General features: G+C 40.1%; 2 protein-coding genes across 5 annotated transcripts in view; one reads left to right on the top strand and one right to left on the bottom strand.

Moving 5' to 3' along the window:
- The window catches only part of MTREX (Mtr4 exosome RNA helicase), a 102,418-nt gene extending 98,743 nt beyond the window's left edge, over positions 1 to 3,675 (bottom strand). The window contains exons 1-3 of one of the 2 annotated variants that reach the window (XM_077816849.1): positions 3,382 to 3,675; positions 2,640 to 2,777; positions 761 to 827 (exon numbers count right to left, since the gene is read on the bottom strand). In XM_077816849.1, the coding sequence (XP_077672975.1) occupies positions 761 to 827; positions 2,640 to 2,777; positions 3,382 to 3,494 (318 nt within the window). In that variant the 5' untranslated portion in view covers positions 3,495 to 3,675. The remainder of the gene's footprint in view (positions 1 to 760; positions 828 to 2,639; positions 2,778 to 3,381) is intronic. The other variant, XM_077816848.1, reaches the window with a different exon arrangement.
- Positions 3,676 to 3,857: 182 nt separating this feature from the next.
- DHX29 (DExH-box helicase 29) overlaps positions 3,858 to 23,272 on the top strand; it is a 35,485-nt gene continuing 16,070 nt past the window's right edge. For 2 of the 3 annotated variants that reach the window (XR_013346125.1, XM_077816846.1), the window contains exons 1-14: positions 3,858 to 4,095; positions 5,986 to 6,059; positions 8,410 to 8,523; positions 9,644 to 9,773; positions 10,687 to 10,826; positions 11,482 to 11,607; positions 12,134 to 12,260; positions 12,567 to 12,722; positions 13,427 to 13,592; positions 15,211 to 15,331; positions 16,327 to 16,929; positions 20,859 to 21,002; positions 21,113 to 21,289; positions 22,532 to 22,672. Coding sequence is in view for 2 of the 3 variants with exons in the window: in XM_077816846.1 (XP_077672972.1) it covers positions 3,906 to 4,095; positions 5,986 to 6,059; positions 8,410 to 8,523; positions 9,644 to 9,773; positions 10,687 to 10,826; positions 11,482 to 11,607; positions 12,134 to 12,260; positions 12,567 to 12,722; positions 13,427 to 13,592; positions 15,211 to 15,331; positions 16,327 to 16,929; positions 20,859 to 21,002; positions 21,113 to 21,289; positions 22,532 to 22,672 (2,409 nt within the window). In the remaining variant the exon portion in view is untranslated. Of the gene's footprint in view, positions 4,096 to 5,985; positions 6,060 to 8,409; positions 8,524 to 9,643; positions 9,774 to 10,686; positions 10,827 to 11,481; positions 11,608 to 12,133; positions 12,261 to 12,566; positions 12,723 to 13,426; positions 13,593 to 15,210; positions 15,332 to 16,326; positions 16,930 to 20,858; positions 21,003 to 21,112; positions 21,290 to 22,531; positions 22,673 to 23,272 lie in introns of those variants that run through there. The other variant, XM_077816847.1, reaches the window with a different exon arrangement.

The raw sequence follows: 23,272 nt of genomic DNA, 5'->3' as shown, positions 1-23,272 counted from the left end.
GAGTTCTTTTCATTTCCTGTACTGTTCTGTAGTATTATCATGCACTGTTGCTGCACTCCACCACAAGCGTAGCTGCATTTCACTGATAGGTTTCAGAGTAGCAGCCGAGTTAGTCTGTATTTTCCGCTGCACACATCCGATGAAGTGAGCTGTAGCTCACGAAAGCTTATGCTCAAATAAATTTGTTAATCTCTAAGATGCCAGAAGTACTCCTTTTCTTATTTCATTGATAGGTTCAATTATCATTACAGCAACAACTATAATCTGTGAAGCACTTTCCAGACACAGGAAATGAATGGTAGCCTACCATATATATAATAGGCTATAGAGACTTAAGGGTTTCTATGGTCAGCTGCTTTCTTACAAGTTTAACAGCAGAAGTGAGTTGAGTAAGCTCTATATCACTGAAATGGGTGTTGAGAAGCTTAATTGGTGATATCAGAATGCAAGTCCAAAAGATACAGCCTAATTTTGAATTTTAAGCCCTTTATAAGGCCATTTGGTCTATCTTTTACAGAAAATCAAAAACATGAGTATTCCGTAAGTGTTAACATAAAATGCTTAGAGATCCGCAGATGAAAGGCAGTGTAGAAATGTAGAGAGTACAAAAACACCAAACCAAAAATAAAGATAATAATGATTATAGTAAAAAGATTAAAGAGCTTCACTGAAAAGTTGTAACTCAAAAAGGTAAAAGACAAGACATTCATATAAAACAAAATTCTACACACCATAAAATAAATGCTTTTACGGTGCTCACCTCATGTGTACAACCTTCAACAGTCTCAACGGCTTGCACCTTTACTTTCGGCATCAGGTCTGCCAGACTAAATAAAGAAAAGTTAACTAGCACTATCAAACTATACTGAGGGCATATTTCTAGATCTCATTCTTACATCAGTAAATTAAACATTTAAAAAGATGACATTATGACAGAGGGAACTGGCACCAAAACTACAACAGGGTATCAAAACTGCTAACAAATATACTTTAACCACCATTTTTGGATTTGCAACACATTTTTTAAAATTAATTATATAAATCATAAAAATTGCCTTATTCTATCAATGCCACCTTCACAGCAGTCAGCATATGCTGAAAGCCTCTTAAGTCAAACAGTCTTCAAAACTGAACAAAGCAAAGTATAGGCATGGTGTATATACTATTGTTTTCAGATTCCCCCCTCACAGGACTCCCCTCTTGATTTCTGAAAGTGTCTGTACCTCAGAAATTAGACTGCTTCTCAGGCAGCAGCCTGAACTGAAACTGGCAAGCTCCTTTGCTGAGCAGACAGTCCCACTTATGACAACAAGGAGAGAACACCTCAACAATGTGACAGGCAATGTAGCCTAATAGAAAAGGCACAAGAACAGAGAACTCCTACATTCTCCCAGCTCCAACATGAACTTTTTGCTCTGGGTCAAATCACAGGCCTTCTGCCTTAGTTTCCCTTCTGTAAAATGCAGGACTTGTTATCTCCCTGTGATGCGGCAACATTTAATTAATTTTTGCAAAGAATAAAAGTTCACAAATTCCCCAAAATGCATGCAAAACCCTCCACTGACTTAGTCCACTGGAAAAAAATTACAATGTACATAGACCATAGCACAGGGGTTTTAAAACTGGAGGTCAGGACCCCTCAGGGGGTCATGAGGTTATTACATGGGGGGTTGCGAGCTTTCAGCCTCCACCCCAAACCCCGCTTTGCCTCCAACATTTATAATGGTGTTAAATATATAAAAAGTGTTTTTAATGTATAAAGGGGGGGGGGGGTCGCACTCAGAGGCTTGCTGTGTGAAAGGGGTCACCAGTACAAAAATCTGAGAACCTCTGCCATAGCACAAGTGGCTAGGTGGTTCTTTCCCTGAAGCAACAGGCTGCAGGGACCAGAATCACCCTCATATGTTATTATACATAAAATGTATTAGTAAAATTAGCATGCACCCCGCACAAAACAAAACCCTTCTCTACGTTTCTGAGGCCAGCACTAAACATAGTGGTTTGATCACTGTGGGCAAGAATCCATTACACTTACAAATTCTAGTCTGTTTAGAATGCTTTGACTAATTTTACCCCAGCAAGCACAAAGAAAATTCAGTCTTAAAAGACCTCTATCCACTTCTAGAGCCACCACAAGATCACAGGTCTACAGCACTCTTCATGACTGAACCCCATCCACTATCTTGTCTATATACTCCCACAGCTCTTTCCTCAGTACGCCATTTTCCACTGACCATCAGTCAAAGACAATGGTTTGTTTCAGTAAGCTGACCAGCAGCTGCTTCCTTGTGCATCTCTCATTTTCCCATCCCTTTCTATAAAGCACAAGCCACAAGTTCATCACTTTTAAGGTGGCTTCAACCAATAACCTGTTGACCACATTCCAATGGCAACACTTATTAGTAGCCATTCAAACCGCACCAGCCATTTTTGTTTGTTGTAGTCACTGCCTTTAGAGCTCTTTAAGATCTCCAATATTGCAACTGCTCTTCCCTGAGAGTAGTTTGACTTAATAACTTATCCCAAAGCTTTCTCATTCATTTAAATAATCCTGACTCTAGACCTTTAACTTGTGATATAATTCAGAGCACCTTCACAGCAAACACTCTGCCTATACCAGATAACAAACTAAGTCTTACTTAATATCTTCTGAAATATCCTCTATCTTGGATTTCTTTCCAAAAATGGCATAATCCGTGCTATCAACCTCTGCCTCTCTTTTGTTTTTTCCTGGGATGTTCGTAGAGCCTGCCGGAGATTTGCCATCTGAGCGTTTCCTGTAATGCAAACAAACATTAGATTTCAGATTTGCCTTTAAAATACCTCTAATGGGGGCGGGGGAAGGAGACTGGCTCTGCTATTTACGGTGGGGTATAGCTTGGGAACCCGTGTTTGTAGAAAATGTTGTTTCCAACCATAAAAAAAATCTCCCCAATGGCTTCTGGAAAATGCCAAACTCACCTCAGCCCCACGCTCTTGGTGGAGATCACAAACTGCCTGGGGGAGAGACCGTGTGCATATACCGCACTGAGCGTGCTGGAGCCAAAATCCAAAACGGATGTAAATCCCCATTAACCCCACAACGGCCAGGGGCCGCCTCTGCCCCAAACGGACATAAACACGGCCTGTGGCCAACACTCTCCAGTACCGCCTAAGCGGGAGCCGGGGGGGGGGGGATCGGGCTGCACCCGCCAACCCAGGGGACCAACCCCACCGCTGTGGGGAAAGCAGCGCTGCATCCCGGGAGCCGGACTCTCCCTTCGGCCCCCGCCGTGGGGACGAGCGCAACCCCGGCCCCAGCGCGTGCGAGCCGGCGCTGGATGGGGGAAGGGGAGGGTTATACCGAGGGCAGAGCCACGGCCGCGCCGACTAGCCACTCACCCGGCCTTGCTGGCAGCCTCGGCCGCAGCCGCTTTGCCCTTCTTGGCCGCAGAGGCGGCGGCGGCATCGTCCTCGAACACGCTGAACAGATCGTCTCCAAAGGCGTCCGCCATCGCTCCAGCCTGTCCCACAGCGCCCCGCGCGCACCACAGAGCTCCTCCCCCGGCCCTGCACTGCGCCGGAAGGGGAAGGCGCGCGCGGCACGAGCCGGCCTGCACCGGGGAGGAAATCCCGCAGGCGCCCTACCCACGGCTGGAGATAGACGAGATGTTCTCCCACAATACCGCGCTCTCCCAGACGCAGGCAACCCCACAATGCATCGCGGCGCCACCAGCATCCTGACGTGACCTTTGGCCGGAAGTGGCTGTAAAGACCATAGAGTCCGGATTTCCAGCAAGCGCGGACGGGTGCCGGCCAATCAGAATATAGCTCCTAGCGCGGGGGTGAGGCTCTGTAGTACCCGGATGTGAAGAGTCAGGCGCTGTGTCTGCGGGGCCGGCTGGCCGCCTTGCCGTGCGGGCGCGATGGGCGGCAAGAACAAGAAGCACAAGGGGGGCGGCGCGGGGGCCGGGGCTGTTCACGCCGCTGTGTCCGCGGCCACTGCCGCTGCCAGGGCTAAAGCCGCTGCCGAGTCCGGAGCCGCCGGGGAGGCTGTAGGCAAGAGACCCGCGGTGAGGCCGGCCCTGGTATCCAAGGAGCCCCGCGTCAAGCAAGGTAGCGCTGGCGAGAGACCCTCTCTTCCCGCCTGCCTGGCCGCCACACGCGGCCGGCCGGCGCCGCTCGCCTGCCCCCTCCGCGCGCTGTTCCCGGCCCCACAGGCTGCTGCGCTCAGGGGGAGGGTCCGCAACTGCAGCGGCCGGGGACTGGTCTGGCCCCTGGGGCGCTGCCTGTCCCGCACTTTCCCCTGCGCTAAACCCCCCTTCAGCCGCGGAGACGGGCGCGGTCACCCTGCGGGCAAGGGCACGGCGGTGCAGTCGGGACACGCGGTAGGACGGGTTTAGTCAGGCGCTGCTGCTGGGAACTCGCTGGGCACTGAGAGCTACCCTGGGCTCCTGCTGTTCTTATGCCTCGTTGCAGTACGGGCAGCCCTAAGGCCTCCGAAGTTATGAGCTGGACCCACACAGATCAGGTGATTGACTGAAAAATCAGGATACTTTAAATAAAAAATAAATGATGAAGATGGGAGCTACCTTTACGATTCAGATTTCCACTCGCAACCGTGAGAGCTCAACACTGTTAAATGAAAATTGAGATTGAGTTATAATCAAAGGAGCTGGAGCTTTAGGAAGAGCAAGATCCTCCCATACCATATAAATTGCCAAGTATCAGGGGGTAGCCGTATTAGTCTGTATCCACAAAACGAACAAGGAGTCTGGTGGCACCTTAAAGACTAACAGATTTATATGGGCATAAGCTTTCATGGGTAAAACACCACTTCTTCCGATGCATATGAATTGCCAATACTGTGATTACCCGTAATGGGCGTTCTGCAGTCAGCATCACAGTCAGTGATACCTCTGCAGCCCCTTTGTCTTCTGCGGCATTACACAAGTGTTGCTGTGGGCAGAATTTGGTACTGAAGTAAACATTTCTGATAAAACATGAGAGAATAGTATCCACATCACTTGCCACCAACTGTGCTTGCTTTCCAGGGCTCACAGGAGTAAAGAGCAGTGAAAACATATTTTATTCAGTAAAATCTGCAGATCTATTGAGCTGGATAGTTATAGGGCTTCTAATGCACCTTCCAGTTAAAAATATAAACGATATCTTGTGTTTTTTTTCCAAGCCACTGGGAGGTTAATTTTTTTAAAAGCTTCCTGTGAATAGGAGTATTGTATGTCTTTATACATATGAAGAACATGATAGAAAACTAAGCCAACGAATTGGACATTTAGTTCCGTATATGGTATGTTATTGCCATGCCTCTGTGCCGCTGCTGGCAGGGCGTTGCGTTCAGAGCTGGGCGCTCGGCCAACAGCTATCAGTCTTCAGCTGCCCAGCTCTGAAGGCCGCCCAGCTCAGAAGTAAGGGTGGCAGTACTGTGACCCCCCCTGCAACTCCCTTTTGGGTCAGGACCCCCAATTTGAGAAACGCTGGTCTCCCCTGTGATATCTGTATAGTATAGGTTTAAAAAGTACACAAAAGACCAGATTCTTCGGGTGGGGTGGGGGGAGACCAGATTTCATGGTCCGTGACGAGTTTTTAATGCCATGAATTTGGTATGGCCCTGTCTATATGTAAAGTCAACTCTGGAATAGGGAGGTGAACAGAAAGTATAATCCAGAAGATTATAATACTAGAAAATTTTGCCAGAATTCATGTGTGTCTACCAAACCCTATGGAATCCCAGTCAAACCATATGCCACAAGATGCTTAAAAGTTTCATTTGCAATAAATCCTCTACCTGAAAAATGTATTAATTCACAAGCAACTCCTGAAATAAAGTAGTTACTTAAGGGTTGGATATGTCCATCTATTTATCAAAAAATGTTATATGCCTTCTCCTACACTATAGGCAGGCCATGTGTTTCTGCTTTAGATGTTTAAATTGTATTCCAATCTGCTTTGCTCGTTTAAGTAATATTTCTTTGGAATTTGCAGGTCCAAAAACCTACAGTTTTGGTTCCACACCTGATTCTAGTGCTGCTGCAAATCTGGATAAATCTATCCTTAAAGTGAGTATGTCTTTCAAGAAAAAAACAGCTTCATTCTTCCTAGTACAGTAACGCCTCACTTAAAGTCATCCCAGTTAACTTTCGTTGCTGATCAATTAGGGAACATGCTCATTTAAAGTTGTGCAATGCTCCCTTATAACGTTGTTTGGCAGCCGCCTGCTTTGTCCACTGCTTGCAGAAAGAGCAGCCAGTTGCAGCTAGCTTGTGGGGGCTTGGAATCAAGGTGGACCAGCCCCGCTATCAGCTTCCCGCTCCCCTAAGTTCCCTGTGAGGCAGCAGCCCAGAAGGCTATCAGTTGCCGGCAGTTCAGCTGTCCCTCCCCCCGCTGCCATGTGCTGCTTCTGCCCTCTGCCTTGGAGCTGCTCCGGGAGACTCCTGCTTGCTGTGGGGGGGGGGGGGGCTAATGTCAGGGTGTCCCCCTCCCCCCTGCTCCTGCCCCTTGCTTACTCAATTTCCATAGAGCAGGGAGGGGGACACTACAGAACTCAGGATGGAGGGAGTGTCTGTGTCTCCGTCTGCCATGCTGTTTCCCCTCCCTCCATTTGTGCTGTAGAGTGTGAGGCTACATTAACAACAATGTGTTAACTCTTGAGGGCTCAGCTGTTCTAGTTCATCAGTTAGCAGTAAGGCATTCCTTGGGAAATATCCCACCCTCTGACTTTACCACCTCAACCAAGCTTCACAATCATCATTGCTCTGTGTGTGTGTGTGTATGTATATATATATATATATATATATATATATATATATATATATGGGGGAGAGAGAGAGAGGCTGTCTGTCTGTCTGTCTTAGTGTGTCTTTTGTCTGGTGAAAAAAATGTCCCTGGAACCTAACATTAATTCTTATGGGGAAATTTGATTCGCTTAACATCGTTTCACTTGAAGTCGCATTTTTCAGGATCATAACTACAACGTTAAGCGAGGATTTACTGTACCTAATTCTAACAGGAAAAAAAATTCTTTCATGTGCTACAGACTAAAAAACAAGAAAGCGTACTGGACTCTAGAAATCTGCAGGCATACTTTTTGTTGAGTTTTATGTGAAGGGTGGAGCAGCTTCAAGAAAACAGTCAAGACATATTAGTATTTTCATAATGAGGAAACTTTGTCTGATTTGAGTTCTGTGAACTTTAAAATATTTGATCTCTGAAATTTAACTTTGGTGTATTGTAAAAATATATTGCATGCCAAAGAGCTGTGCAAAACCAGTTTCTTTTGATGGTGGGTTTTTTATAGGATTTTAGTTTCTTATTGACATAAAGTTTGTGATCATAACAGGATTTTGTTGCCTATGTAAGATCTAATCCTTTACATAAGCAGCTTCAATAAGATTGACATGGGGATTAAGGGCAAGCAGGATTTGGTCGATAGTCTACAAATGACAGGTATTCAAAGGATGTTGAAAATAGCCAAATATTGCGGCCTGATCAAGTCACTTGTTTTTGACAGTGTTTTTTTTTTTCAGATTAATATTGTCATATGTCAAAGATCGTGTCACAACTTGTCTCTATACAAAATTAATATAATATGACTTGAGTGATCTAGTTGGTACAGGACATTATTTCTTTTGGAAAGCCATGTTCTTGTTAGCTGAAACTGCCTCTGCTATTTTTTTGGAGTGAGAGTATAGTTTGTTTTCTACATCCTTTCAATTCCTTGAGTCTGCAGAGACCGCTAGCAAGAGTGCAAAGCAGGAACTGAACTGAGTCTATTTGCTTATTTCACAGAGCAAGTCACAAAGTAGTTACCTGCAATATTCAGTTGCTGACTGCCTGCTGTTTTGGATCTTAATATGTGTGTTTTGGTTTAAACTAAAACCAGAACTTTAAATTTAATCTGGATTCCCAGGTCTCACTTATTGGTTTCAGTGGTGCTCAAGCAGATCTGTTTATTTATCTTGGTTAAACCTCTCTAAGAGCTACTGTATGTTTAGATAGCTGACAGTTTAAGTCCTGTTCTTTGTCTTTGGGTTTGTTTATTTGTTTGTTTTTCATCTGGTCAAAAAGATTTATTTGGCTCCCACTCATGTGAAGAAATTGTATTTCCCTAAAAGCAAAATAGGCCCCCTCTTTAATAAAGAAACCTGAATGTGGAGAAAGCTAAGAGAACATCATAACTTTATTAAATAAAAAAAACAGAGAACATTCACTCTTCTGCTAGTATCTTGACCAACAATACACATAAGAAAGGTTTCCAAAAATAGGCGAGAATTGGAAAGATAAAGGGTTTTGCGGGTAAGGAGTCTTCTACCTTCCTATCTTGTCTGTCCCTGATGTTGTTGTAGTGTATCTTAGTTTATATTTGTAAGATTTTATTTAATTTGTAATGACTAGTATCTGTCTCCACAGGTAGTGATTAAAAGTAACTTGGAAAAAAGGATTATTGGAGTCATCAATGAGCACAAAAAGCAAAGTGATGACAAGGGAATGATTTCTAGAAGACTTACTGCCAAAAAATTACAGGTGGAGTACAAATCTTTTTTTTTTTTTTTTTAAATCTAGATCAACATTTATTCAGTGATCGTAAATAGGTTACTTTTCTGTCACTTTTTACTTTAGTATTTGGTATAAGCCAAGTTTTCTCATTTTACAATACAACATAATTTTGTTAAAAAACTCTTTAAAATCTCAGATATCGAATGCAATTGGCCAGTTGAATGTCCTTGCCAGTGTAAGTCAATAGTTGAAGATGCTTGGGTGTGAGGTGAAATAAGTAATAATTTGAGTGGAACATAAGAGGATTTGAAAACTCCAGTGGTGAATGGGAAGCTCTTCTTGGCAAGTAGACCACCTATTTTTTTCAGTATTTAAGATTTCATTTTAAGAAGTTCTAGTTCTTATGGTGACAAAGACCCTTCTAAAGTTAAATAGCTGCAGTGTTTTCCTGAGCATGCATATGGCTCTAGTCAAACCCTATGGGGAGTCATAAAACTGTCAAGTAATGTCAGTTTCATGCTTGGGAATGCAATTTTCTCCAGAGTAAGCTTAAATGTACTGAGGACTGGTATGGAGGCTGAGGGGAGGGGCAGATTACTAGAGACAGTTCCTCCATAGCAGCCAGGAGACTGGAGAAAGAATAGAGCAGTTGTTTCCTCCCCCTCATGGTAACCAAGAAGCCCTGATGTGAGAGTGAAGAAACACAAACTCCTGTTCCCATCTAGCAGGTTGATGGAAGGGATGCTCCACTGCCATCAGATACCCAATAACAAAAAGCTGGAGTCCCCATGCAGGATCTAGGGACAGAATTTTCCCCTTTCCAAAAGCTGGGGGTGGCCTGGAGCTATGCTCATCACAACACTGTCTTTGGATCATTGATGGAGATTTACCACCCTTATCTTTCTGGTTGGTTAGGTGTGTGAAATTATTTTTTTTATTTTAAATGGGATTTAACAATAATCTTAAATAGTGAATTTTGTTTATTCTTTAGTATGCTTTCTGATGCCTGTACCTTTGCAGTTTGCATCTTTTTAATACCAAATTTCTTCTCTTTTCAGAATTTTACAAACTTTTTTCTAAATTGGCGTTATTTCTACAATTTAAATCAATGTCCTTCTTAAAACGTACTAATTATCTTTATTTGTAGGATGTATATATGGCTTTGCAAGGATTTTCTTTTAAGACCGAGGACATTGAGGAAGCTATGAAAAATACAATTTTGTATGGTGGTGATCTTCACTCTGCACTTGACTGGCTTTGTTTAAACCTTTCTGATGGTAAGCATCATGCCTGAGAAGTGACTTTTAGGTGCCACAGTTTTTTTGAATCGTTTGTAACTGATTCCTGTTGAGTGAGTTTTGTCTTGCTTTTAGTGACTATGACAGTGTATGGTACCACTTATTCTTAAGAGCAGGGATTTCCCTTTTTCCATTTTCTTTCACTAGCAATACCATTAGGTATACTCTAGAAAAACAGTTTACATAAAAATATGGTATAGAAAAAGACAAGGTGGGTGAGGTAATATCTTTTATTGGACCGACATCTGCTGGTGAAAGAGAAGTTGGTCCAGTAGAAGATATTACCTCATGTCTCTCGTATCCTGGAACCAACAAGGCTATGACAACACTGCAGATAGCATGGAAGTATGTTCCTATTGTAGATTGAAGAAGCACTCTGCAGCAGAGAAATCTTAGCACCACAGTGTCCCTCAGAAGACTCAAAGGAAATTCATTAAGTCATAAATACAGATAGAAAATCCCCAAGAGGGCCTCATATTCTACAGTTGCCTTTAAAGATGTGAATTATAGGTGGCTTGTTTTAATTTGACCCTATTGTACAAGAGCAATAGCAATCACTGTGGTGTGGGAGTGCAGTATAGTAGTAACAGTTTATTTCAGTAGGATTAGTAGTAATTAGAACCAGGTGCTCCAGAGTTGCTGCTTTTTCTAGCTGTGCTTTGGACTTTCTGCCTAACTTTGGGCAAGTCATTTAATCTCTCTATCTCCATTTATGCATCTACAAAATAGGTATAATAAGCAGAAATCAATATCTGCTCAGGTGAATATTAAGACCTGGGTTTGATTCAGTCCTACATGATGTTTATTTCTTATTTTTAGTTTGCACCCAGTGCCATTGAAAGTATCTTCAGTTATTTTTTTCTGTTACTTGGAATTACATTTTATTTTAAAGATGCATTACCTGAAGGATTCAGTCAGCAGTTTGAAGAAGAGCAACACAAACCTAGAGCAAAATTTCGTTCTCCTGTGCCATGGAGTGAAACTCCTCCGTTACCAAACAGCAAAAAGAAGGAAGATGGCCCTGAAATAAAGGTAATTTGAGGAATTATGAGAAGGAGTTTTCAATGGTTAAACTCCCACTGACTTTAGTAGGAGCAGAGTTATGTCAACATAGAAGATTATCAAAAATCCTATCCTACGTGTTCAGTAATTTAAAGTACATAGAAGGATTTCTAGTCTTTAGAGTGGAGTGGTTATAAAGATGTAACTTGAAGTTCAAAAAATGAAAGGTTTATGAAGTTTTGGTGGTAACATTTGACTTGCTGGAAAAAATACAAAGTCCCAGTACAGTTAAATCTCCTACTCTCCAGTCCCCACAACCCATTAATTCTATTTACCACTGCTGTATTCTATAGAAGAACACATATGCTGGACGTAATTTTTATTGATTTGTGCGTATATAAGTTTGCCTCTGTGGTTTAGGAGTCCAGTACCACAAGTTATTAAATCTTAATCAAGATTCCCCACATAACCCCCTCACTCCCTGTTCCCCCATAGTAGTTGTAAAACATTTATCTCGCCATCAAAAAGGCATATATATAAATTGTGTGATGTTTTGCAAGATCCAAGAAGCATCTTCATTTTTTTAAATTGTTTTGAATTTCTCAAATATTGACCAAAACAGCGATTAAATCTTTTTAGTTTCCTTTACAATTATCTTTTTAATTGTGGCTATTCTTTCTAATAGAGAGATACTGGGAAAGACAAAGAGATGAGTATGAAGGAATGGATTCTACAGTATGCTGAGCAACAGAGTGATGATGAGAAAAGCGAGTCTGTGAAAAAATCAGAAGATGAGGAAAAGTTTGACCCTGTAAGACGGAGAGCAATTTATATAGGGAGTCTTTCTTTCATATGGCAGTTTTCATGTGGTATTTATCTGTAAACTCTGGCTCTATTGTATGTGTGTATTTGTTGAAAATCAAGGGCTGAATAACTGATTTAATCGTTGTCTTAGTTTTTGTAGATTTGACAGCATTGCAGGCAGAACGAGGAGGGTTTAAAAAAACCCTTCTAGAAGTAATGCTTCCTAAGTCATTCTTCCTTTTGTTTTTGTGTTGAATGCAAAACTTTTGGTGCATAGTGCTAAAAAGGAAAATGCAGTCCCTTGAGAGACTTAAACAAGTGGGATAACTGTTGTTTTCCATTCCCACACTTAGCCTTTTATTTTTATTCATGAAATTAGAATTGTTCATTCTCTCGCAAAAGGATTTATTTCATATAAATATTGTGTTGGTGTAGATGGGAGGGTTGGGAGGGAATATGCTTTGTTATGTAGTTTGTAATTAATTTCACTTGCAAAATATCTAGGACGTAACTAATGATCTTGTTTGGAACAGAATGAAAGATACTTGCATTTGGCTACAAAGCTTTTGGAAGCAAAGGAACAGGCAAGTTCCTCCAAGCAAGATAAAGACAAGCAAAGCCAGAAGGTGGCACAAGAAAAAATAAGAAGAATTCAGCATGGTATGGACATTCAAATTATCTGTACCTTTTAATAAACTTACATTTTTAATTGTTCAGTCACACTTTTGCTGGTAAATCTATCAACTATTAGGAAAAATCTCCTTAAGATGATACCTTAAGTACCTTTTAACTGGTTTCACATCATTGCATGAATTGCAGACCTTCATGAATTTCTTTTTGGTGTGACCCAAGATGTCAAAAAATAACTGATTTTACTGGGTGCATTTCTGGCTGTCCAACCTGTCACATTTTCAAAGGGTCAGTGATAAGCACATAAAGGAAACAGGTACTGTTTTTTCTTTGCAGAAATGGCAGCACTAGAAGAACATCCTGTGTTTAATCCAGCTATAAAAATTTCAAACCAACAACAAAATGAAAAGAAAAAATCTCCTTTGCCTCCTGAAGCTAATTTGAACCTGAACTTGCTTGAAAAATCTGGAGCTGCTGCAGAGGAAGAGAAGGGTATGATTGAAATTCAAAACAATACAAACTTCATTTACTGTACTCCAGTTAACTAAAGATTTGTAATGGCCCCTGGATTGTGCATTCTTCTGTATGGTCTGGGACATCAAACCCTGGATTACAGTGAAGATAGGATGAGCTGATTAACTTCCCAGTTGGCTTTAAAAGCAATATATTAATTGTAGCACAGCAGCTTTAAAGTTTTTTTTTGTTGTTTTTTGTTTTGCCACTAATTGTCACTTACGAGTTAGATCATGATTTGAATACATCTTTCTGTAGATGGAAAGCTAATGTGCTGTTTCACTGCGTCACCCAGTTAGACGTTAATTTTCTTCAACAAAGATCTTTAATGGTTGAAACCTTTGACTATTGTTTAAATATAGCAACAAGAATGAGTGATATTCTATACTGGTCCTGAACCACCAAGATCAAATCTAGTATTCTTTTTAAGAATTCTAGCAGTGTGCCAGATTTTCTGTAATTAAGATTAAGTATAGATGTCGCCATACCAGTATTCTCTGTCTGATAGTGGCTAGTATCAGTACTTACTAAATATAAATGCAAATATAAATATAAAAAAATTTTACTTTCTACTAAAAATGCCTAGGTCAAGAGAAAATTACTTTGGGTTCATTCAAGAATTACCGTTTGGAGCGTCCATGTGAACATCTAAAATAATGTAAATTTTGTTTTTACCATTTCAGTGAAAAAGAGGGAGCCTCGAGATATAAGGAATTTTGACTACACTGCTCGAAGTTGGACTGGTAAATCTCCTAAACAGTTTTTGATCGATTGGTGCAGGAAAAATTTCCCCAAGAGTCCAAATCCTTCTTTTGAAAAAGTTCCGGTGGGTAGATATTGGAAATGTAGGTATGTACTTCTAGTAAAGCTGAATTTTCTACTGATTCATTTAACTATCTAAATGCTAGCTACTTACATTTAATTGAATGACTCTAAGCATACATATTTAGAATTTTCTTTTTTGGGAATTTTTTTGACTTACGCAATTTAATGAATTTTACACAAATTTGTAAAATCGGTGTCCCTGAATATGCATTTTTACTGAAAAAAGCGTTGGTTGAAAAACTTTACCCAGCTCTACATACGGTTACCTTTCAGACAATATTTTGCAATAATGCCCACATCATCTAAGTACAGTAACTCCTCACTTACAGTCGTCCCAGTTAACTTTGTTACGTTGCTGATCAATTAGGCAATGTGCTCGTTTAAAGTTGCACAATGCTCCCTTATAACGTTGTTCAGCAGCCGCCTGCTTTGTCCACTGCTTGCAGAAAGAGCAGCCTGTTGGAACTAGCTGTTAGGGGCTTGGAACCAGGGTGGACCGGCAGCCCCCCATCAGCTCCCCGCTTCCCTAAGTTCCCTGTGTGGCAGCCACCCAACAGGCTGTCAATTGCCAGGCAGTTCAGCTGTCCTTCCCTCCCTGCCCCCCTACTGCCATGTGCTGCTCCTGCCCTCTCCCTGAGAGCTGCTCCCAAGAGCCTCCTGCTTGCTGTGCAAGGGGCGGGGGGATAGGGGTTCTAATGTCAGGGTGTCCCCCTTCCTCCCCCCTGCTCCTTTACGCCATCAGACCATCTCCTCAGTGGGGACATGACAAGGCTAAGGATGGAGGGAGCTTGCTGGCAGCAGCTGCTGTCACAACTTGCTGATCTACTTAAAAAGGCAATGTACTTAGATTGGTGTCAGCACACTTAAAGGGGCAATGCTTGTCTCTCTCTCATGCACATGGTGTGTATCTGTGTCTCTGTCTGCCATGCTCCCCCCCTCCATTCCTGCTGCCTTCCAGAGTGAGGCTACATTAACAACAATGTGTTAACCCTTGAGGGCTCAGCCGAGTGATAGTTCATCATTTAGCAGTAAGGCATTCCCTGGGAAATATCCCACTCTCTTCCACCCTCTGACTTCACCACCTCAACCAAGCTTCTCAATCATCATTGCTGTGTACAGTATTAAATTGTTTAAAACTTATAGTGGGGGTGGAGGGGGTAGTCGTTTTTTTTGTCTGGCGAAAAAAATGTCCCTGGAACCTAACCCCTCCTATTTACATTAATTCTTATGGGGAAATTGGGTTTGCTTAACATCGTTTCACTTAAAGTAGCATTTTTCAGGAACATAACTACAACGTTAAGCAAGGAGTTACTGTAAATGTTTGTTTCCACAAGTAGGTCACTTTAAGTTTTATCAAAGGTCTGCTTGGTTTTGCTTTTTCAAAAAACAAACAACCCTAGGGGTCACTGAAATCTACTCTAGAGATCAGTTCCATAAAACTGTTACTACACTTTTCTTTGTTTTATGTTGAACCCTTAACCATTAATGATTTTATTTGTGTAATGTTCTTTGTCTGATAACCTTCAGTTTCCACTTATTTGAATGTTACATATAAAACAAAAATTGTTGCTGCACCTGACTAGTAAATAGAAATGTCTGTCTGAAACATGATTTTATAGAACTGTTTTTTCTATCTTTGAAGGGTTAGGGTTACCAAGTCAGTTGATGTAATGGCAGTGTGTCCTACAATTGTGACAGAGGATAGTATGCAAGCTCAGCATCTGGCTGCTACATTGGCTCTCTATCATTTAGTAAAAGGACAGGTAAGATTTTTCACTACACTAGATGCTTAGGATGGAATGTATTTTCACATTAAGATTTTATTTTCTGACATGATATCCACATTCATCTTTTAAAAATCTGAATCAGTAAAGATTTTCCAAGCTCGAATTCTCCCTGTAAATTACACGTTCACTTGTCCTTACTGAAGGTGCCAAACATAATCATGTGAGGCCGTAAGGTGTGGCAAGATTTCATGGTGTGTAATAGTTAAATATTGTAAAAAGTTAAAAACATTTTCTACCAGTCTACCTGTGGGTACAGCAAAACAGATGCTCAACATGGTTACAAATATATGAACTTTCAACTTTCTCCCCCTCTTTATTTGTTGGACTTGCTCATTTAGAAAGAATTAGTGAGCTCTGGTATTTAAGTTGTTCTTTGGAATAGTTTTTGATAATGTGAGAAATTATCTTTTGTCTACTGTTCAGCAGTATAGTTGTCGAATAAGTAAATCAGCAATACTTCTGCATCAGAGTATAGAAGACTTAATATTTTCATTTAATCAAACAATCAGTTGACGTACAATCCTTGTGACAGTGTAAAAGCAAAAAGCCTTTAAACATCCCTATTGTACATTTTTTAATATGGTCTGTTCAAATAACTGATACTCCTTAAGTTTCATATATACTTTTTCCTTGTTTTTATTTTTTTATATATCTTTATCCTAAATGTAGGATTTGGGAAAACTAATAATTCCTTAGCTGCAATCAAATACTAGCAACATATTTAAGGGAAGATTTGAGGTCTCAAATAAAAATGTTGTCATAGAAAGTACCCAAACAGACTCTGAAGATAAGTGATTAAAATCTGCATCTATAGAGAGGAAGCTTTTAAGTATTTGGATCAGTGATATAGTCTTTCATTTCTTAAAGATTTTTTTAAGGTAACTTCTAGAATTTTTAAATTGATTTGTAGGTGAAATATCAGTAAAACTACAGAATAATACATATTGTCACTTTTTCTGTTTTCTCTAAAGTCGGTCCATCAGTTGCTGCCTCCCCCATATCGAGATGTTTGGTTAGAATGGAGTGAAACTGAAAAGAAAAAGGAAGAAGAAAGCAAGTTAGAAACTAACAAACCTCGTGATAATTTTATTTCTAAGTTATTAAACAAACTCAAACAGCAGCAGCAACAGCAGCAATCTGAAAACAAACCCCAAGTATCAGAAGATCCTGAGGACTCCTGGGAAAACTTAGTTTCCGAAGAGGACTTCAACAGACTCTCTCTTGAAACCACAAGCACAGATGATTTGGAACCTGTGAGGATCCTGTTTAAAAAATGTCAAAGTTCCTGCAGATACCAGAGACTTTTAAAGGAGAGACAACAGTTACCTGTGTTTAAACACAGACATTCAATCATAGAAACTCTTAAAAAGCATAGAGTAGTTGTTGTGGCTGGAGAAACAGGAAGTGGCAAAAGTACCCAAGTGCCCCATTTCTTGTTGGAGGATTTGCTGCTAAATGTGGGGGGATCAAGTAAATGTAATATTGTCTGCACACAACCCCGAAGGATCTCAGCAGTGAGTCTGGCTACCAGAGTTTGTGAAGAAATAGGGTGTGAAACTGGACCTGGAGGAAGAGTAAGCTACTACTTGATTTCTAGCTAACAGCTTAGACCAACTGGTTTTATAGGAAATTTATTTTTCTGTACATAGTGGAAGCCACATAATGATGTTTTAGCATGATTTTATTTAAAGACCTCTTTCCTTTTCCTTAAAATGCATTTTCCTTTGCTTTTTGTTAAACACTGGATTACTAACTAATAGGGCTGTCAAGCAATGAAAAAAATTAATTGCGATTAATCACGCTGTTCAACAATAATAGAAGACCATTTATTTAAATATTTTTGGATATTTTCTACATTTTTCCAATATATTGATTTCAATTATAACAGAATACAAAGTGTACAATGCTTATTTTGTTTTTTACAGTGCAAATATTTGTAATAAAAAATATAAAAGGTATAGTATTTTTCAATTCACTTAATATAAGTACTATAGTGCAATCTCTTTATCATGGAAGTTGAACTTACAAATGTAGAATTATGTACAAAAAAATAACTGCAGTCAAAAATAAAACAATCAGTCCGTTTCTTGTTCAACCTATTGCTCAGACAAACAAGTTTGTTTACATTTTCAGGAGATACTGCTGCTCGCTTCTTGTTCACAATGTCACATGAAAGTGAGAACAGGTGTTCTCATGGCACTGTTGTAGCCGGCATCGCAAGATATTTACGTGCCAGATGTGATAAAGATTCATATGTCCCTTCATGCTTCAGCCACCATTCCAGAGGACATGCGTCTGTGCTGATGATGGTTTCTGCTCGATGATAATGTAAAGCAGTGCAGACTGACGCATGTTCAGTTTCATCATCTGAATCAGATGCCACCAGCAGAAGGTTGATTTTCTTTTTTGGTGGTTCGGGTTCTATAGTTTCCTCATTGGAGTGTTGCTCTTTTTAAGACTTCTGAAAGCATGTTCCACACCTCATCCCTCTCGGATTTTGGAAGGGACTTCAAATTCTTAAACCTTGGATATTGTGCTGTAGCTATCTTTAGAAATCTCAGGTTGGTAATCTTCTTTGCGTTTTGTCAAATCTGCAGTGAAAGTATACTTAAAAAGATAGTAGTCATCATCCAAGACTACTATAACATGAAGTATATGGAAAAATGCAGGTAAAATAGAGCCGGAGACGTACAATTCTCCCCAAAGGAGTTGAGTCACAAATTTAATTAATACATTATTTTTTTAACGAGCATCATCAGCATGGAAACATGCCCTCTGGAATGGTGGGCAAAGCATGAAGGGGCATACGAATGTTTAGCATATCTGGCACATAAATACCTTGCAATGCTGGTTAAAAAAGTGCCATGCAAACGCCTGTTCTCACTTTCTGGTGATGCTGTAAATAGGAAGTGGACAGCATTATCTCCCGTAAATGTAAACAAACTTCTTTGTCTTAGTGATTGGCTGAACGAGAAGTAGGACTGAGTGGACTTGTAGCTCTGAAGTTTTGCATTGTTTTGTTTTTGAGTGCAGTTATGTAACAAAAAAATCTACATTTGTAAGTTCAACTTTCGTGATAAAGAGATTGCATTACACTACTTGTATGAGATGAACTGAAAAATACTGTTTCCTTGTCTTTTACAGTGCAAATATTTGTAATAAAAATAATATAAAGTGAGCAGTGTACACTTTGCATTCTGTGTTGTAATTGAAATCAATATATTTAAAAATGTAGAAAAACATCCCAAAATATTTAATAAATTTCAATTGTATTATATTTAACAATGCAATTAAAACCGCAATTAACCGCGATTAATTTTTTAATCGTGTTTAATTTTTTTAGTTAATCGTGTAAGTTAACTGCTATTAATTGATAGCCCTACTAACTAATAATAAGCATATGTGAATTCTATAAACACACTCCCGAACAAATGAAGGGGCACATATTCAAAACATTACTATTCTTAGAACAAATGCAATACTCAAAGATAGAAATTTCTATCAGAAACAAAACTTCACACAATATCAATTTTCCTACAGAAATTATGTTTCAAGAAGTTCCAACATTCATTATGTGAGATGCAGGGAATAGCTTTCACAAGTGAATACTAATAATGGTTTTCTCAAATATTCTAATTTGTCCTGGAGTTAACCAGAGCCTTCCTTTGGATTTTATCTTCATATCCTGGAATTTTTAATAACACAGCAGAAGTTACTCCATCCTTCTTCCACTAAGCTATTTTTAAAAATATACTTACCAAGGTCAAGTTAAATTCTGGGTTTTTTTGTTTTTTTTTTTTTAATGGGACTATAACTTCAAACTTCTGACCTTTTGAAAGGCCCATTTAAACTATTGTTCTGGTTAAAATAAGCTTGTGGTCTTACATTCTGAATTTTAATCTTAAAAGTACTGGAAAACAAAGTAGAACTTCTTTCAGTGGCTGTAGAAAATGAATGGCTATCATAAGTGAATAGATACCATGATAGGAATACAGTTTTTTTATGTGTGAGGTAATTAATATGCAATGGATTTTTGAGGAGCTGTACCCCTTTTGTACTTTTTACATTTTTAATTGTGTACCGTCGAAATGCAAAATATTTGCCTGGATTAGCATCCAGTAACTTCGGTACTAATCTGAACCTCTTCTACTTCTTGGTTTTGGCTGTTTTGGAAATACCATCCATAGTATCACTGGTTTTCCACATTTTTCAGTTTGGCTCAAATCGTGTAATACTGAGAGGCAAGGCCGGATTAATGCAGGGACTTTAAGGGCTGCAGCCCAAGGTCTTGGGCCAAGGGGATCCCTGCAAAAATAAATCCATAATTTATGAGATTCATTGGTTACCAACCCCCCGATTGACTGATTCTGGAGCCTCTGCCATTTGATCTCGATCTCCAGGCCGCTAAAAGTGCAGTGGGGCAGCAGGGCTCAGGCAGGCTGTGTGTATGCCATGCCCCACGCCGCTCCTCTCTGCACACTGTCCCCACCCCCAGCACCATCCCTGCAGCTCCCATTGGCCAGCTCACAGCCAATGGGAGCTGTGGGGGCGGCACTTGCAGGCGCAGGCAGCGCACGGAGACACGCTGTCCCCTTCCCCCCAGGGCTGCACAGAGACATACCAGCAGCTGGCTGCTTCCGGGAGTAGCGTGGGGGTATGGCAGGCAGCCTGCCTGAGCCCTGCTGCACCGCTGCCCGAGAGCCACCTGTGGTAAGTGCCTCCTGGCCGGAACCTACACCTCACACCCCCTCCTGCATCCCAACCCCCTGCCCTGGGTCAGAATCACCTGCTCCAAGCTCCCACCCAGAGCCCACACCCATCACCCCCTCCTGCACCCAAACTCCCTCCCAGAAAGAAACTAATATAACAGCTGTTCTGAGGTAAGAAGTAGGCTCTTTTGAATTAACTATATTCTACATGTTTTAAGACTGAAATGTAACCACAGAATAGCTTTGTTACTTAAAAGGCAAGTTTAGTATAGTGTTAATAACCTCGATGCCATAACTGGGATAATTTTGTTTTAAATTAGGAAAAAAATTTGTATACAGGGGCCCCACAAAATCTAATAGCCATGAGCCCACAGGAGAGTTAATCCAGCCCTGCTGAGAGGGGGTCATGTTCGTGTGTGTGACACTGATACAGTTGCACTGAAAAGATCATTGCCTTAGTTTCCCAATATGTGGGCTTTGTGAGGATTTATTAATTAGTCATAGTAAACTTTAAATATGAGCTGTACATGTGCTATTCTAATTGCTTTATTGGTAACTGTCAATGTACTTAACTTTCTAGTCCAGAATCTCCCTTAATTTATACCAACTAGAAACTAATAATTGTGTCAAATTTTGTTTGGATTTGAAAAAAATCCACCATGCTATTTTACTAGTAGTTTATGCAGTGCCTGAAACCAGTGTTTAATTTTCATTTTAATCTTTGTGTATCTGTGGTATATCTAGTATTTTAAACCACTATATATTTAAATGCTATACTATAAATTGTTTTGTAGAATTCCTTGTGTGGATATCAAATCCGTATGGAATCCCGAACGGGAGAAGCTACTAGATTATTATACTGTACAACAGGAGTTCTGCTTCGGAAACTTCAGGAGGACAGTCTTCTTTCAAATGTATCTCATGTTATTGTAGATGAGGTTAGCATTCTCTCACTTCTACTTTGCTTTTGCACAATTGTATCTTTCATAGGAATTATTTTTATTTATACCTCCAGACTAATTCACTCTCTACATCCTTTTAATTCAAGGTTCATGAAAGAAGTGTCCAGTCTGATTTCTTGCTAATCATTCTGAAGGAGATCTTGCATAAACGTTCAGATCTGCATTTGATTTTAATGAGTGCTACTGTAGACAGTGAAAAGTTTTCCAGCTATTTCACCCACTGTCCCATTCTAAGGATTTCAGGAAGGAGTTACCCAGTTGAGGTAGGTAAATGTTTCTTTATATCTACCCACACAAATAAGCTCCCATAATATGTCATCCAGTTGTATCTGCTACAGCAGCAAGAGAAGGTAGTCTTTCATCTGAATTTAAAACCATTTTAGCCCTTTTTATCTTTAAAAATCCTAAAATAGCTTCAGTGGTCCTACGAACAGAACTCTGTACTTGGATTTACATCATTTTTCCCCTCTGACAATTCAGATCATCCACAGAAATTCTAAAACACCATTTTTATTGTTGTACATATGTTTAAGTTCCTTCTGTTTCTGTGGCCCTGAGGCTTGCCATTTTTCTTTGTGTTCTGTTGCGTTAGGTTCTGATGAGGAAAATGTGAGCATTTCAAAATGTCTCTCCTCTTACTGTTTATCTTTCACCTTTATAATTTTTTATCGAATACTTAGTAACTTTGAGATGCCAGGTAACGTTAAAGCAATATATATATGGAGTATTCTATGTAAATTGTTGCACATCAATACTGGCTGATATAGCTCTGTTGCTGAATTAAGTGGACCAGTCATCTAGTATTAAATGACCAACTAAATTTCAGTTACTTGTTATTGTCTTCATTTTTATTTGTGGAAAAAAAAGGTAAAATAACTAAAATGCTGCTTACAGGGTTTCTAATATACCACATACAGTACACTAAATGCACAGTCCATCACAATTTATTTTTGTGATCCAGCATTGTTAATGCTGTGATACACAAGGACAAAGCTCTAACACATCCTTTATGCTGCTTTGTTAATTTGGTTTACCGACTTGCTCGGTTTTTTGATACGCTCCTAAAGTAATAGTGTGATTCACTTTCTGTTTTCATATAAATAATAAGGAAATAAGTGAAATGGGAAAGATCTCCTTGTGACTTTTTTTTTCCCACCCCACCTCACAGACCTCTGTGCTGCTGTTTGGGTCTGGGGGTGGGTGCAGAAGAGGGTTCCTTACCCTTGTATAGATACTTAACAGCTATATATTACTGTATATTCCTTTGCCCTTTCAAAGGAAGGAGCAGAAAAAGGGAGTGGCACTATATGCTCCTCAACGTATAGTGCCACTCCATTTTTCTGCTGTTGAGGAGCAACATATAGTTTACTGTAGAAGTTTGGATCTTCTTTCTTAGCTAGCGTTGTAGGAAATTCCCTTTTCAGTCCTAAGAGTGTGTGCTTTAGAAAGACAGAAAGGATGTAGGTTTATTTTTTGTATTTACCCCTCTCAAAATAATTCTGTAGGTTTTCCACGTGGAAAATATTATTGAGGAAATTGGTTATGTTCTGGAGAAGGACTCTGAATATTGTCAGAAGTTCATGGAGGAGGAGGAAGAAATAACAATAAATGTTACTAGCAAAGGAGGAGGAATCACAAAGCATCAGGTAAAACAAGTATTTTCTGTTTGGACAGTCTTCTTTAAGAACATAAGAATGGCCATGCTGAGTCAGACCAATGGTCCATCAAGCCCAGTATCCTATCTTCCAACAGTGGCCAGTGCCAGATGCTTAAGGGGGCATGAACGGAACAGAGGAACTTATCAAGTGTCCAGACCCAGCTTTTGGCACTTGGAAGTTTAGGGACATCCAGAGCATAGGGTTGTGTCCCTGCCCATCTTGGCTAATAGCCATCGATGGATCTATCCTCCATGAACTTATCTAGTTTTTTGTTGAACCCAGTTATGTTTTTGGCCTTCACAACATCCCATGGCAACGAGTTCCACAGGTTGACTGCATAGGGTGAAGAAGTACTTTCTTTTAAACCTGCTGCCTATTAATTCCTTTGGATGATCCCCAGTTCTTGTATTATGTGACTGGGTAAATAACCCTTGCTTAGTCACCTTTCTCCACACCAGTCATGATTTTATAGACCTCTATCATATCCCTCCTCAGTCAACTCTTTTCTAAAATGTATAGTCCCAACCTTTTTAATCTCTCCTTGTACAGAAGCTGTTCCATATCCCTGATGATTTTTGTTACCCTTCT

The sequence above is a fragment of the Eretmochelys imbricata genome, chromosome 5 (assembly GCF_965152235.1).
Source record: "Eretmochelys imbricata isolate rEreImb1 chromosome 5, rEreImb1.hap1, whole genome shotgun sequence".
NCBI lineage: Eukaryota > Metazoa > Chordata > Testudines > Cheloniidae > Eretmochelys > Eretmochelys imbricata.
The sequence above is the reverse complement of the archived record's forward strand: the minus strand, read 5'-3'. Positions and strand labels throughout refer to the sequence as shown.